The following is a 12,881-nucleotide window of genomic DNA, read 5'->3' on the forward strand; positions in this document are numbered from 1 at the left end:
GGAAAATAATGGATGATCCTACAGGAAACTTTATGATTGTGTCTGGGAGTGCTTTCCTCAAACCACTGTAGACAAATACACATTTATTCCATTCATTAGCGTGGGTTTGCAAATATTATGATACTTAATTGTGAAAGCTTTTCCCGGGGAGGGATTTGGCTGCCCTGCCCTGACATTTACGTGCACATGTGTATTTATAGTTGTGATCTGTCTGGAATTTGCCTTTGTGGTTTTGTTTGCTCTTCAGCTCGTTCTGTGATCTGTGTCCTGTCGTTTTCTCAGTTCTGTTTGGGAGGTTTGAGAGGGGAGGAATGCAGAAGAAATGGCTTAATTTAAAGGGAATAATGAACACTGGACTGTTGACTTTCTTACTGCATAACAAGAGTACCATGACTTTACCCTAAAGAACAGGACAGGTCTGAGACTGCCCAGTTGGGCAGAAAATGGTTTTACAGAATTGAGCAAACAGAAGCAAAAGCTGCCCAGATACCGCTTGATGCTGGAGTGATGATGGTAACTTTTTTCTGTTTCTGTTGAAATGGAATGTAGCTGCTGTGCTTGAAGGCTGTGTAAACAAAGAGCTGATGATACAGATGGCTGGGCCATGATTGATATATCAGTCAGAGACACAGTAGAATGAGGAGAGAAGCTTTTGGGTGGGGAAGGTTTTTATCTGTTTTGGTTTTGAGGTGGTTTCACAGCCAGGTGTGTTACTGGATTTCTGTGTCCAGGAAGTTACTTGGCACTCGTTCAGGAGCAAGTTTAATCAAGTCTTACAGATTTGATGGATGGGTAGTTGAGTGAGTGGCTCCTGGGAGGTTTGAGTAAGCTCTGGGGCACACAGGAGTGCTGTTGCTCACAGCTCAGCCTTGCTCTGTCAGGCTGGTAACGCTGCCCCAACAAATCCCAGCACAGCAACCACCCCTCCTTCCAGTTAAAGGTGAAAGTCCACACGGGAGCTGAGCACGCTGAGCACATCCCACATCCCAGTGTGCCCTAGAACGAGGTGAGCACTCCCTGCAGGGCCTCAGGGCACCAGGGGACTCAAATGCAAGGGCTTGCTGACAAAATGCCCTCTGGGGTTTCCAGGTTCTGCTGGAAAAGAGGAGCACAACGAGGTAGAAATGTAGAAACTTGTAAAAAGCAAAATAATCCTATAAAGGACTTCAGATAACACAGTAGGGAATGACCTCACCCGGATTTGGGGGGGACACTTGTGCAGGCATTTCAACAAAAAGTATTCCAGCATATGAGAAGCAAAATCTTTTCTCACTCTAGAATAGTTTTTCCTAGGTGTATTTGGTAACAAAGAAGATAGGACTGTAGCAAGAAAACTAAATATTTACTTGTATATTATGAGGCTGTTTTGTTTCCTGTTCACCTCTGCTTATTTGGAGGGGCTGCACTTCTGCAGTGCCAGAAGTCCTTGTTGAGGAGAGTCCACGAAGGCTTTTCCTTTGCTTTTGATAGTAATCCTGAGGAGGAATATGGGATAAAACAACAACATGAGCAGTAAAGAATTGCAAATATCAGATATTTGGAGTTCTGAAAATCTGTGATTTATTATCTTTCCTTGAAGCTGCTCTGATGAGAGAAGATTGTAAGATGTAAAAACTTACCACTCTTAGCAGATGGATTTCACTGTCTGAAGAAGTGCTGGTATGATCAGATGTAATTGTAATTAGCATGATTACTAGATGTCCATCTTGTGCACACTAGTCTTTTAAGAATAATGAATATTAAAAAAAAAGTTTTCCTTACTTCTAAGAGAGTCATTACAAAGTGTTTAAAGAACTCATTAAGCATGTGAGAGGAACTGCAGCCTACATGTATTTCCAAAAGATCTCTGGTTGTAGGATAAAAGGAAGGTCTCAATATGGAGAAAAAGAAGGAATATGCTTTCTGGAAGGAGATGTTGCAGTTTCCCATTCCAGGAGATGAGATTCCAGGCTCTAAATTCATCCTGACATGAAGATCTCGTGCAGGGCAGGAAGTAGAAGTGATGCAGTCACTGCTGTAAATCCCACTCAGAATTCTAACTAATTCAGTTTTTAGGGAATATCTTACATAATTAGGGTATAACTCAGCACTTTGTCCAGAATAGAGGGAGAGAGAGGATGCCTGAGCACTGAGTCACCGTGATTGTCAGCAAACAGTCCCTGGGAACTGTGCTGCAGAATTTGTTCTGTAAGGGTTGCAAATTAAGGTGAAACTTTTTGGAATCCTCGAGGAATCCTCGTTACTGAGGCTTTTAATGTAGCCTGTGAAATTAAATAATATGTTTTACCAAAGGGAGGGAGGGGATGGCTCACTAAGGCCTGCTTATTGCACTGCTTGAATATTCTTTTGATATTTAAAAGGAGACACGTGTGTTTAATGTTGTAATATTGTCCAAAGGTTAAACTGCCCAGTAAAACGTGTAAGGGAAGAGCTCCCCAGGGAGGGGGGACTTTGCTTCACATGGAATCTGCTCAAGTCCTCTTGGAATTCCAGCTGGTGACCTATTGCTTTCGGAACTCCACAGTGGAGAAAATGTTGATTTTTAAGGTGTGGGTTTTGCAGGCTTTGTCTGAAATACTTGCTGTAAATTAACTAAAGTAGCACTCCCAAAATAAAGATGAGAAGGGTGATTTAGTAAAAGATGAGCTTTATTCTATGTGGAACAGCTTCCTCCTTCAGCTGTAAAGATAATTGATTCTGTAACCTTGTGGCTCCCAGTGTGCCCAAAAAATGCAAGCCCTGAGAGATTTGGTGACAAGGGGAGCTGATTCCTGCTTTCAGTACCCTTTGGCCTCTGTTACATTTAAAATAATAGCTGCATAAGTTTTTGCTTTCTCAAATACTATTACAGAAATTGGAAAAGAACAGATAAGATGCGAGGATTACAGGGAATGACACAATTTAAAAAGAGAAAGAAAAGTTCCAAATCTTTTTCTAGTACCCTCTGGTTAAGGAGACACTTTCTGTCTCTTCTGATCAGTGCCTTTCGAGTTAGAGCAGGTTCTAGAAAACAGAAAAACACACATAATGCTCCCTGAGTCAGAGGATTAATGGGTTTTATTGTTAGAAGGAAGGCAGTTGACCTTAGTTCGTAATAATAACTTCGTAACTGAGCCTAGAAATGTCTTCACATGGGTAACTTCTAGATATGGCCAAGGCTGGTGTGTTTTAATACTTTGTTCCAGGGAGGAGTAATTTTTCCAGCTGTATTAATCAGTCTTGAAGTTTATTCCCCTCCTGATAAGTGGGGACAATTTATTGACCTGTAGCTTTACAAAAGCAAACTTGCAGGTTAGAACTTGATGGCATTTTCCCTACAGAGCATGAGAAATACTTCAGTAGTAAAAAAATTGCGCTGGATGTGGTAAAACAAATGCACAAGAACCAGGTATTTTCCTGTTATTAACACCTCCTCAGAGGAAAGGTATTTGCTGTGCTTGTCCAATAATCTCGATGTTTTCCTCTTCTGTAGAGGAAGGCAGGCTGGGATGGGAGTCAGATCAAAACAGAGCAAAACTGCGGTGGTTTGGGTTGCGGTAAACAAAGTGGGATTTTTTTTTTTTTTTTTGCTGCTCAGTAGTCCGTGACTGCAGTCATGTGGGGGGGGGGCTGGCTTGATTTTATTGTTAAACAAATGAAATTACACTTTCGGAAGGTTTGTGGTTAATTTTGGGGGTAAAACCCTCCCTTACCCTCCTGCCGGAGAGGCTCCAAAGCCGATGTTTTTTGGGAAGGCGGTGTTTGTTAACAAACAGGCGAGTCAAACGCTGTAATGGCTCCCTGAGGGCACCGCTCCCTGAGGGCACGGCTCCCTGAGGGCACCGCTCCCTGAGGGCACCGCCGTTCTGAGGGGGCCGCTCGGCGGCCTTTGGGGCTGCGGCTGGGAGGCGGTGTGGCCGCCTTAACCTCCCCCCGTGGGTGTGGGAGGGTTTGGGGAGGCTGTGGGGAGGGTTTTGGGGAGGAGGCAGGATCTCCCCGTGCGCAGCCGCCGGGGCCGGGGAAGTGACGTGCGCGATTAGTGGTGGTGGTTCTAGAAAGAGCCGAGACGCTTCGAGCGCAGGGGAGGGCGCTGGGCAGGGCCGGGGCTGCCCCGGGGATCGCTTATAAAGGAGCTCCGCGGGGGGAGGCAGGGCCGGAGAAACCGCCGAGCGTTTCTAGATGGATCGCGGAGTTTGCTGATTTACAGCGCTTCTCTCTCTCTCTCTCTCTCTCTCTCCGCTTGGATTCCGCGCCTGATCGCTTGTTTTTCCTCCTTCCCAGCGTCTCCACCTTGCCAAGAAGACGCTGGACGCTGCTTGCTTTGTAGCGGGGAAAATCTGAGCTCCTCCGCCGCTCAGGATGGGGAAGGATTATTATTCTATCCTGGGGATCGAGAAAGGGGCTTCTGACGAGGATATCAAAAAGGCTTACAGGAAACAAGCCCTGAAATGGCATCCGGACAAGAACAAATCTCCCCACGCAGAAGAAAAATTCAAGGAGGTTGCAGAAGCTTACGAAGTGCTGAGTGATCCCAAAAAGAGAGACATTTATGATCAGTTTGGGGAGGAAGGTATGTATGTCTCTGTATTTTTGTGTTTCTCTGATCAGTCACTTCCATTATGTTAAAAGAGGCGAAACAGAGAGGAAAACACAGTGTGTGTTGATTTTTAGGCAGTGTATTTGTTTGATTTGTCACTTTTTATATTATAAAATGCATTACCGGGCCTTAATGCTGATACAGTTTCAATTTCTTATTTTAATTTTTTCTTCTTAATTTTATAAATCCCAAATATTTGATGGGCAAAAAGTTACCGAACAGAAAAAGTTCATATCGCTCATAAACAGTTTTCTGGATCTCTTATCTTGCACTTTTGAGATGAAATGCAAAAGAGATGTGTTCTTTTTTTTTAAATTTTTGCCTGAGGGGGCAATCTGCTTGATCTGGGCAAGGCAGTCCTTCTGAGCAGAGGCCCAGGTGTCCAGTCCGTAGTTGTCCTTGGCTTTTTGCCTGGAGAGGAAAGAATTTGGCTGATGTCATGAAATACCAGACCAATTTTTTAGCTTTAATTGTAAACAGTGATAACATGCCAAGAGAATGAGGCCTCAGAAATGTCATATTTATCCTAAAATGGTTATCTGCAGAGGATGGCTTTTTTTTTTTTTTTTAATTTATTTTTGACCAACATGACTTTCAGTCTTATGATGGAGCAACAGAGGAAGTCATTAACGTCCCTTGCCATAAATGTATCAGAAATTCCACATGAAATAGCGGCTTCCCTCGTGGCAATTGTCTGCTCGTTGCTGTTCACTCAGGGCCATGGTTTACTATTATACAGGAGGACACTGAAATAATTTGTTGCCATTACAAAGGAGGGCACTTTGGGGAAAAGTACAAAGTAGGAGTTGTTGGAGTGGTGAATCTGGAGGTTTCTGAGCTCTGAGAGTGCAATCAGTAGTTGTAAGGGAAAAGGCAGAGAGCTGAGTTTTGTGGGAAGAAGGAAAGGTTGTGTTTTTACAGCCAGGAACTTGATGTACCTTCTTGGCCAGCTGTTCCAGGAGATGTCCTTCTGATGTCACAGATTGGTCTCCTTGTTTGACATTAGCAGTGCTGTGACAGAAGGATTTACTGCATGTTGCTGAGTACTCCTGATCTGATCTGGTTTTGAGATGGGGAAGGCATTCTGTTGTCTTACTTGGATACAAAAAAAACCCCAAGCATTGTAAGTTTAGAAATAAAAGGCTCATAAGAAGACTTCCAGTCTTTTCATCTTCAAGGTTTGAGAAAGTATCCTGAAAGGATCAGAGCAGAAGATCACTATTAGAAGGAAATAAAATACTTGACTAGGAAAGAGGCATTGAAGAAAATTGATTTTTAGCTGACTTTTAGCTAGGTTTGGAATGGGAGCACAGGAAGTACAAGGGACTGTCCAGAGAGAATTGTAAAGGAAGTGTTAGCAGGAAGGAACAAGATGTAGATCTTTCCTTGAGGAAGATGGAATAAAAAGAACAAAGCTAATTGAGAACCTTGTGATTTTTTTGCCCAGAGACACTGATAGTGTATACAAGATTCTTGTACCCAAGTGGATCTTAGTAAGTTCTAAGATATTTTTATTTGTAGCTGCTTTGTTATTGACAATGCATTGCAGGCAAACAGAGGCAAAACTAATTAACAGTGAATTGATTCTGAGTTATAGAGACTGTGGAAAATGTTGCATATGTGAGAGTGCATAATTTTCCCCACAAAGTGATCTTGTGGAAGGTTGCAGTTCCCTACAGACTTTGCAGAACTAGAAGAGGACAAATCAAGCAGACCTGTCCTCTGCTAATTCGTTAAAATAACCATTTTCAGTCACATGGAATAAAACTGGCAATGTCAGAATAGCTGCTCTTCTGAAGCCCTTCTGGAGCTTCAGAAACTTTGTTGCTGTTCAGGCTGTTGAATTACTGTTGGTACTGCACATTCTCCTGGTGAGCCCTCACTGGAAAGCAGACCTTTGGCTCTGCTGTAAATACCTCTTTGACTCACCACTTCTGATATCATTCCACTCTACAGTAGCAAAGCTCATCCTAATACTCAATTTGTTTGTAACTTTGCTTCTTTGTCCCACTTAGGTCTGAAAGGAGGAGCTGGAGGATCCGATGGACAGGGCGGTACCTTCCGCTACTCCTTCCACGGCGACCCCCACGCCACGTTTGCGGCTTTCTTCGGTGGCACAAACCCCTTCGAGATCTTCTTCGGGAGGAGGATGCCCGGTGGCAGAGACACCGAAGACATGGAGGTGGACGGTGACCCCTTCGGATCCTTCACCACCTTCAGCATGAACGGCTTCCCGAGGGAAAGGAACACAGTTGGCAGCCAGGTCCGCCGGAAACAGGATCCGCCCGTGATCCACGAACTCAAAGTGTCCCTGGAGGAGATTTACCACGGCTGCACCAAGAGGATGAGGATCTCCCGCAAGAGGCTCAACCCCGACGGCAGAAGTGTCCGAACAGAGGACAAAATCCTCACCATCGAGATCAAAAGAGGGTGGAAAGAAGGCACCAAAATCACCTTCCCCAAAGAAGGCGACGAAACCCCCAACACGATTCCCGCCGATATTGTTTTTATCATTAAGGATAAACCTCACTCTCATTTCAAGAGAGATGGATCAAACATTGTCTATCCTGTTAAGATCAGTTTAAGGGAGGTGAGTTCCTCTTCTGGTAAAGCTCTGCGTGTTTGAAGTTGTTAACACCATACGGTGGCAACTGGGAAGTTTTAGGATTTGGCGTTTGGGTGTCTCTTTTTTTTTTTTAAATTAGGGTTTTGCTTTTGTCAGTGTGTAAACTACCACAACACACATTTACAGTGAAAGCAATAGCTGTGTGCTGATAAAAATGTTGTATTATTTCTTAGCTGTTCACTGTAGAGATGGAAGGGTAAGAGCAAAGGTTGATAAATCTTTAGTCTTCAATCATTACCTTTCTAGCTAATGATGATTAGGCTGAAGTGGCAGACACCACAACAAATCCTATATAATATGCTCCTTGCTGCTGGGATATGGTTGCTATTTCTGTAGGATAAAGTAGAAATGCCTCAAATATTTTCATTGCCAGCAGATTCTGTGTCTCCCTTTTTATGTCATGAGTTATTTCAGTGTGATTTCAAACTACACAGAGATTGATTTCATGAAGATAAATAATCGTGAACAGGTGTAAGAGGAGCTATATATAACAACAAAAACGGTATAGCTTTTTAAAATTCCATTCCAAGTCAAAACATAAGTGGTTTTTGAAGGAAAAGTCAGAAAGGCAACTTCAGAGTTGTTAAAAGTCTGGAGCCTCAACATTAATCATCATTTAAAAGATAATGTGGCTGTGTGTAATGTAGTTTTTCTTCCTAATTAGTGTCAGGTTAAGAAGTAAATTCTTGCTTGCATTATAAGCTCTTTGAGAAGGGAGCTTAATGTACACAAAGGATTCTGAACTAAAATAAGTGTGAACTGGGGTGAAGCACTGGAAGTAGTGTGAGGGAGGGAGAAAAGACTATTTAATGGTAATGTGGGTAATACAGTTTCTTCATAGAGAAAAACCGACTTGGACTCATTCAATTGTTATGTAAATTGGACATTATCAGTGTAGAGTAAGTGTGCTGAAGCTGGAGGAATGAAAATCTCATTATCAGAGATCCTAGTAATGAAAACAAACTGTTGGATGAAGCAGGAGGTCTAATGTTTTGATTTCGGTACACCAAAATAATTGTTGGTTTTATTTGGAATATCACAGATATTCACTGAACACAGCTCTGAAATTTGATGTGCCTCTGCTTATAGACACTCAGATGTCCTTGTGCAATTTGATACAGGTTGATAGCGTATTAGAATAAACCCCTGTGCAATGTAAACAAACGAAATGAAATGGGAATCTCAATTTCCAATGGCACTTAGAAGACTGACATCTCTAAAAAATATGAGGAGTTCACTCTGCTCAGCTCTCTTATTATTTGATAAGGCCTTTGAAGGACACAGAAGCTCAGTTACCCTCCAGTGGCCGTTGTGTAAGATCTGTAAATGCAGTGACACTCAACGGCAGATTGCAGCCTTCTCTCTTGAACAGAGGAATTTGAATTTTGACGTCACAGTAGAAACACTGTTGAGGATCCTGGTCGCTTCTAAATATTCCAGATTCATTTGCAGGTACAAAAAATAAAAAACCAAAAACCAAAACTCTGACCAATTTCTTCTGTTCCCATCTTTGTTTAGGCTCTGTGTGGCAGCTCGTTCAACGTGCCCACGATAGAAGGAAGAACCATCCCCATGACGGTAAACGAAGTGGTAAAGCCCGGCATGAGGAGGAGGATTATAGGCTATGGTTTGCCATTCCCCAAAAATCCTGACCAACGTGGAGACTTAATTATAGAGTTTGAAGTCGTTTTCCCAGATAACATTTCTCCAGCCTCAAAAGAAGTGCTTAGGCGAAATCTTCCCGTTTCGTAAAAAATGCAGGACTGTGTTTGTCAACAGATTAAAAATAGGACACTGGAAATGCAGAAGACTGGCAAGTCTGTGCTTTAAAAGTGCAATCTGTAACAACTAGTGGAATCTTTGTTTTGTTTTGTTTTTTTTTGTTTTGTTTTGTGGGATGGGTGGGGGGGGAGTACTGTAATGCTGCATGAGAAGAAAAGGGTTCAAGTACAAGTCATCCAGGTGAAAATTCTGCAGTAAAATTTACAGGGAAAACCACTCCTTTTGTTTTACATCTTCCTAATCAGCGAAATTTATTCATTATTTTGCTTAATATAAAATGCAGTAATTTTTTACAAAGTCAGTGCATATTTCTGATATAGTACTTGAGCCTCCAAGTACTCTATTTCTTATATCCTTACCCTGCCTATACCATTACACATTTATACAGAAGTTGGAGATAGCAGTAGAAATACACAGATATATAAATATTTTCAAAGAGCAAAACACGAAAGAGATCATTGGAGTTTGTTGCCTTCCACTGCACAAAGCAGAGGCTGGAAAAATCAGGTTGGGCTCCTGAACCACCCCCAGTGCAACGAAAGCATTCTCTGTATTGCCCCAGGAGTGTCAGCACTGCACTGTGAGCACAGGGCACATGGAATTCCAGGCCCCTCAGACCAGAGGGCGAGTCTGGAACCCTGGCAGTGCAGGACCAAGTCGGGGTGCACTGTAACTGGAAGTCTTGGGAGCTGACAGGTTGGAGATTGAGAGATGTTCAATAGACTGGAAAAGAGAAAACACTGTTTCTCAAGAGGGACAAGAAGGAAGTTAGTCAGCTGCACCTCAAGCCATGGTAAGGTGATGGAAAAAATCCCCCTGGAATGCATTTCCAGCAGGTGATCAGGAATGTTCAGCACCGCTGTACAGTGGGGAAATCTTTCTTACCAATCTCATTGCCATCTCCAGTGAGCTCTGGGGGATGATGTCAGGAGAACAGTCTGTGTTGTTTGCCTTTTACACCTGCAGGCAGGCTGATGAAGTACAGGTCAGATGAAGTGGAAAGTGAGGTGGATTTAAAAGCTGGCCAAATAAGTGGGCACAAAGGGCAGATAGAGGCGAGTCAGTACTGGTGTACCCAGCGGCTCAGAACTGGGGCCAGGGCTATCAGCATCATTAACAACCTGTATTATGGGATGGAGTTTCCAGATCATATCAAACATGGGAGGAGTGGCTGATGTCCTGCCTTTCAGAGGGACCCCAGCAGGCTGGAGAGCTGGACAGAGGATTCTCAGGAAGTCCAGCGAAACCGACTGTGAGCCAGCACTGCAGCCTTGTGGCAACAACGGCCAGAGCTCTGCCAGCCGATGGAGGGAGATGATCTCTGGCAGCCCTGCTGAGGACATAGCTCGAGTGCTGGATGCCCCAGCCCTTGGAAGATACAAATTTAGTGGAGTGGCTCAAGCAAAGGATCATCCATGAGAGGCTGAGGGAGCTGGAGCTCTGAGCTTGGGGGAGATCTTGGTACCCGATGGCTCCTTGTGGGGACCCTCTGAAAGCATTTGGCAAGGGCAGGTGGGCAGAGATCATGCTGATCTCAAGTACTCCTTATTTTCAAAGGCCAAACTTTACTCCACATGAAGAAGAAGAAGAAGAAGGAAGAGCCCAGTTCCTAAGGAAAGTTTGCTTGAAACACAAAGTGGGATAGGGGTTGCCCATAAACTTTGATAACTGAGTCTTTCTTGAATCCAAACATGAGTTAGTTGTCTTTTAGGGTTTCAAAGATGCATAGAGAGATGGAGAGCCCTCTGGAATAGTCTAGTTTTCTAATACAATAATAGGGCTGGTTCCCTTGATTGTGGCATGGTATTGGGGAAAGAAATGCCTTGTAGCCATGCTTTATTACTTGAGTTTAAAACCAGAATTCAGTGCTTTAACAGTACTTTAAAAGGGGTTTTTGTTGTTGTTGTTGTTGTTTTTCATAAGAAAATATGTAAGATTTGCTGTCAGTCTTTTGCCTGTGGAAATTGAGAAGTTACCTGCTGTCTTAGGTAGCCTAAGAAATAGCAGTGTTACAGATGTGATTCTCTGCGGGAGAGTAAATCAGATGGAAGCTGGGAATTTAATTTACAATAACTGTCCAATGAGCACAAGAAGAATCCCATTTCTGTTACTCAAAGGAATGGAATTCCCGGGAGATATTGTTCAAATCAAATTTTTTGACTACAGTATCAGTTGTAGCTCTAAATCCTACAGGGAGTAAACAATTGCTGGAGCAGTATCATCACAAAGAAAAAAACAAACAACTAAATTGCTGCTTAGTGCTTCTGCATATTGTCAACACTATATATTGTTTGTTCCCCAAATTTCCATTTCAGTGTGTTCCGTATTGCATTTCTTAACACGTGGTTTTTAAGTCAAAAGTGTAAAGTTGGGTTTTTAACATTCTCTTCTATTTTGTTACGATGGCAAATGCTACAGGCTCCACGACTTCAAAAGCATATCATCCTAAAATACCTGTTTGTCAGTTCAAGAGCTAATAGACCCGAGCATTTTGTAATCCAGGATCTTGTAATGACAGTCCAACTTGTAAAAAAAAAAGTTACAGCAACTAGGACTATTTTTTGTAACTATCTTCAGGCAAGGGAGTAGTGTTACATTGAAGAATTGCAGTATCTTGTGTATTTACAGGTGTATATAGATTATATATATATATGTATAGCAAACTAAACTTTTCCAACTGTTTTCAAGCTCAAAAATATAAAACTTCTAGGACTGGTATGAAATAAATGCTTGTATTTCTTTTTCTTATGGAGAGTTGACAAAGTATATGTTTCGGAGAACAGCAATGTAGAATGACTTCAAAATCTGAGAGGAAGCATTCATATCTATCTAATCCAGGATTCACCAAAAAATTAATATTTTTCTAATCCAAAATGTGCTTAAAAGCTATGTTTTAAAACCCACTTGATTATTTAATAAAGGCTACTTGGGAGAAAGGAAGCAAAGTACTCAGTCACCTACTATATTTGTAACTCCTGAAAGACGTGGAAATAAAATGGTCGTTCCTGAAGTTGGGATGAGGAGGGTTTTTGGTCTCCTGAAGGTTGTTTAGGTGCCATTGAAAGTAAAAATCATTTAGTTACTTTGAAGTTCATCCAGCAAGTCTGTGAAAAACCTCTGCTTCTGCAGATCCTTTTTGAATCTCCCCACCGTGGATCTTTAGGGGAACCTCAAGCTGTTGGAAAGCGGGACAGAGCTCCCTTCCAACCCTTCCTCCTTTTTGCCAGGCAATGGAACTCTGATTGCTGCACAGCAGGCCCTGTGATGTCCCCAGGGGATGGGGATTCCCCTCTCCCACTGAGCCACGGGAGCTATGCTGAGAGCTTGTTGGAACCTGTTGAACAAATTCACTCTGTTCCCTCCCAGCGTGTGCATCTTCTGTGCTGGTCTGACTCACTGGTAACTGATACCTGACTCACTGGTGACGTGCTTTGGGGGTAAAACAGGTTTTACTCTACCAGTGACATTTTCTAGAACTTTAGAGTGAAATTCTGTGCACGTGAATTCGTGTGCTAGACCTAAGAAATACATGGACATGTAAATAGCATTGAGTCGATTTTCCTTTTTGGTCGGGCAATGCTGGTCCTCCTTTGCAGCTGACTTTAATAGTTCTTCCTGTAGGGCTTCCTGAACAAATCCTCTAGAACCAGGCTGTTCATCAGAAGGTCTCTTACTGGTTGGCACAAACTGGGCAAAGAGCAACACTGATCTCCTCATGAAGTACAGAATCTCAACTCTTCATTTGTCAAATTACCCAGCAATGGACTTTTAGGTGGCATGATTTGGTTCCTTCAGGCTTCTCCAGTTAATTGTTCTCTTATTTAAAGAGTGAAAGTAGAGATGTGCTGTTGATCCCCTTGGGCACAGAAGGTATAAGTGGCCCGTGCTTGTTTTGTT

The 12,881-nt window shown here is 42.7% G+C and overlaps 1 protein-coding gene across 1 annotated transcript in view; it reads left to right on the plus strand.

Moving 5' to 3' along the window:
* The window catches only part of DNAJB4 (DnaJ heat shock protein family (Hsp40) member B4), a 15,860-nt gene extending 6,807 nt beyond the window's left edge, over positions 1–9,053 (plus strand). The window contains exons 2-4 of the mRNA XM_027901153.1: positions 4,261–4,549; positions 6,592–7,166; positions 8,721–9,053. Of these exons, the coding sequence (XP_027756954.1) occupies positions 4,339–4,549; positions 6,592–7,166; positions 8,721–8,954 (1,020 nt within the window). The 5' untranslated portion in view covers positions 4,261–4,338 and the 3' untranslated portion in view covers positions 8,955–9,053. The remainder of the gene's footprint in view (positions 1–4,260; positions 4,550–6,591; positions 7,167–8,720) is intronic.
* The last annotated feature ends 3,828 nt before the right edge of the window (positions 9,054–12,881 follow it).

Source organism: Empidonax traillii, unplaced genomic scaffold, assembly GCF_003031625.1.
Source record: "Empidonax traillii isolate 1590-97213 ecotype Southwest subspecies unplaced genomic scaffold, ASM303162v1 scaffold764:size1210623, whole genome shotgun sequence".
In the NCBI taxonomy this organism is placed as follows: domain Eukaryota; kingdom Metazoa; phylum Chordata; class Aves; order Passeriformes; family Tyrannidae; genus Empidonax; species Empidonax traillii.